The sequence below is a fragment of the Elaeis guineensis genome, chromosome 1, assembly GCF_000442705.2.
Source record: "Elaeis guineensis isolate ETL-2024a chromosome 1, EG11, whole genome shotgun sequence".
NCBI classification, from domain to species: Eukaryota; Viridiplantae; Streptophyta; class Magnoliopsida; order Arecales; family Arecaceae; genus Elaeis; species Elaeis guineensis.
Genome location: NC_025993.2, coordinates 175,205,041 through 175,207,988, shown reverse-complemented (window position 1 = coordinate 175,207,988; position 2,948 = coordinate 175,205,041). Strand labels below are relative to the sequence as shown.

Below are 2,948 nucleotides of genomic sequence, written 5' to 3'. Positions count from 1 at the left end.
CTGTTGGAATCTAATGATTATAATCTTATATATTGTTTTTCTTATGGTCCATGATTCCTGCAGTAGTTGATTGAAATCTTTAAACATTCTTGTGTGTGAATAAATGACTAATAGCAGAACAATTTACTGGCTTACAGGAACAATAGAGATGGCGATGTCACCATAAAGATACTGTACTGTGGGATCTGCCACTCAGACCTTCATTGCATTAAGAATGAATGGACAAATGCCATCTATCCAATTGTCCCAGGGTTTGTACCTCTGAACACCAACAAACTTTTTTTATCCATAAACCATAATACAACCTTTCTCTGATACTCATTTAGATGAATTTAGAGAGAATGAAAAATGCACATTTTGATTATTTTTTGCTGAAAGACAGGATTGTCTTTCAATGATACAGTTGCAATTGTTTGAAGCTTGTGGTTGTTCTTTACTCCATACTAGCAGGAAGCTTCTACCCATGGTGCTGCACCCGCTTCGGAATCTTAGAAATTTGCTTCTGTACCTGCTTCCTAAGCACTTCCAATTCTTATTTTTGTTTGAGAGACCTGCTTTTGCGCACCCGCATCTGCAGCTAAATCTGCTCCTGCAACCAACCCACTTGCTGGTAACTATGCTGGCTGTGAACTGCTTTATTCTATTCAATATGATATGATCAGAGTCGACCTTATTTAGGATGAGAGACAGGTGACTTGTCAGCATTGGAGCCTTGCCATAACCACTGCATATCGAAGGACGCCAAACACTTTTGAATGCTTGCAGCAGAAAACAGGACTTGGAGCACCGAACAGTAGTACCAGTATGTTGGTGTTATACTAAACAAGCATCATAAAGTCGTCTTAGCTCATGCAAAATTTTGTTAACATGATAAAATCTTTTGTTTCAATAGTTGATGCATGTACTGGCTAATAATTATCGCAAGAATCTGGTTGATTACACATGTAGATGTAAAGTGTGGAGATCTGGCCTATTCTGTGGCAAGCGCTCATTAGTAATGATGTCGTGGTCTTCATCTTACTATTGCTATTGCAGTCTGGCCTGCATGGAGTATCATTGCACTCATCCTTAATTAGGGAAGCATAAATTTTCCATATTGCTTCCTTTCAACAACATTCACATAAGTACAAAAAGATATTCACCATGCACAGTGCAACCATTTGATAGACATCACCCATACACCTGAAAACACATGAAGATTTACAAAAGAACTAACTGTGCAGACATGAGATTGTTGGTGTCGTTACCGAAGTGGGGAGCAATGTACAGAAGTTCAAGGTTGGAGACAAGGTGGGGTGGGCGCTTGGTTAATTCTTGCCGTTCTTGTGACAGCTGCAAACACGGTTTCGAGAACTACTGTGCCAGATTCATACTTACATACAATGCCATCGATACCGATGGAACGATGACCTATGGAGGGTACTCTGATACGCTAGTCGTCGACGAGCATTTCGTTGTGCGGATCCCTGACACCATGCCCTAGACAAGTGTGCCCCACTGCTTTGTGCTGGCATCACTGTATACAGCCCATTGAAGTATTTTGGACTCAATGAAGCAGGGAAGCATGTTGGGGTGGTCGGCCTTGGAGGGCTCGGCCATGTAGCTGTGAAGTTTGCCAAAGCCTTTGGAGCGAAGGTCACAGTGGTTAGTTCATCCCCTAAGAAGGAGAAGGAAGCAATTGAAAATTTGGGAGCTGATGCCTTCATTGTTAGCAGTAACCCAAGCAAATGCAGGTAAAATAGCAATTCTAAATACAATGGCCGCAGCCACCAACACTTGTATCAGTAAAGTAGCAATTCTATGTCCGAAGTCCGCGGCCACCAACACTCGTATCTTACTCTTGAATGTTTTGTTGTCCTGTTAGGCTGCCATGGGGACAATGGATGGCATTATCGATACAGTGTCTGCTGTCCATCCCCTCACGCCATTGCTCTCTCTGCTGAAGGCCCAGGGCAAGATGATCATGGTGGGTGCTCCAGAGAAGCCACTGGAGCTACCAGCTTTCTCTTTGATCATGGGTAAGTAAAGTGCTGATTCTCCAATGTGTTGTAAGATTGCTGGTTTGTTTGTTTTACTTGTTGGCCTTTCGATGAAATGAATTGCATGGATCTGCCTATAGGAGGGAAAATTATAGCTGGGAGTTGCATTGGAGGAATGAAGGATACCCAGGAGATGTTGGACTTCGCTGCAAAGCACAACGTAACAGCAGAGATCGAGCTCATCGGTATGGATTACGTGAACAAGGCAATGGAGCGACTTGCCAAGGCAGATGTCAGATATCGATTTGTCATTGATATCGCCAACACCTTGACCACTGCGTAGATTTGGGGTTGCAAAGATAGCTATATACCATTATTTAGGACTTTCTGGTTGCTTTTATAATTTCTTTCCATGTAGTTGGATTGTTGTTGGTTATTTTATCCTAAGTTTGTCTTACCGCATCGTATCTTTGTTATCCGAGATTGTGGGAGAAGCTGCTGTTTAATATGAAGTTCTGTTCTTAATGCATTGAGAATTAAATAATATATGGTGTGTCATTCAACATAGACTTGATGGGCTCCGCTTGTTTTGACCTATTATTAGAAGTCAAGGCAGTAGATTGTCATATAATTGCTTGAATGGGGTGCATTCTACATTGTTTGCAAGAAAAATCCTGATAGCTATGGTAATGCGTATATTCAGGGTGAGAAAAAGTATGGTCTGCCCAGGATAAGAATCTTATTACATCTTTTTAAAAAAAAGAAAAGAAAATTAGAGATCAGCTTAGATTTTAAGTGTGGAGTTGGTCTCTTGAGGTTGTGAAAGGAATTTGATCTGAGCCAGAGTTGATACTCTAATCTTCTTTAAAACTTAATTTGCTGCTTGCAACTCTTTTCATGTAATGTCTATTGGCTGCTAAAACCGTCACAGTCCAAGACCACACTGAAGAAGGTTGGTTAGAAAGTATT

At 41.1% G+C, this 2,948-nt stretch overlaps 1 protein-coding gene across 1 annotated transcript in view; it reads left to right on the top strand.

Moving 5' to 3' along the window:
* LOC105037700 (probable mannitol dehydrogenase) overlaps positions 1-2,546 on the top strand; it is a 5,632-nt gene extending 3,086 nt beyond the window's left edge. Inside the window, 7 exon segments of the mRNA XM_073249371.1 lie at positions 138-251; positions 1,224-1,295; positions 1,297-1,478; positions 1,481-1,717; positions 1,720-1,733; positions 1,865-2,018; positions 2,120-2,546. Of these exon segments, the coding sequence (XP_073105472.1) occupies positions 138-251; positions 1,224-1,295; positions 1,297-1,478; positions 1,481-1,717; positions 1,720-1,733; positions 1,865-2,018; positions 2,120-2,322 (976 nt within the window). The 3' untranslated portion in view covers positions 2,323-2,546.
* Positions 2,547-2,948: the final 402 nt, after the last annotated feature.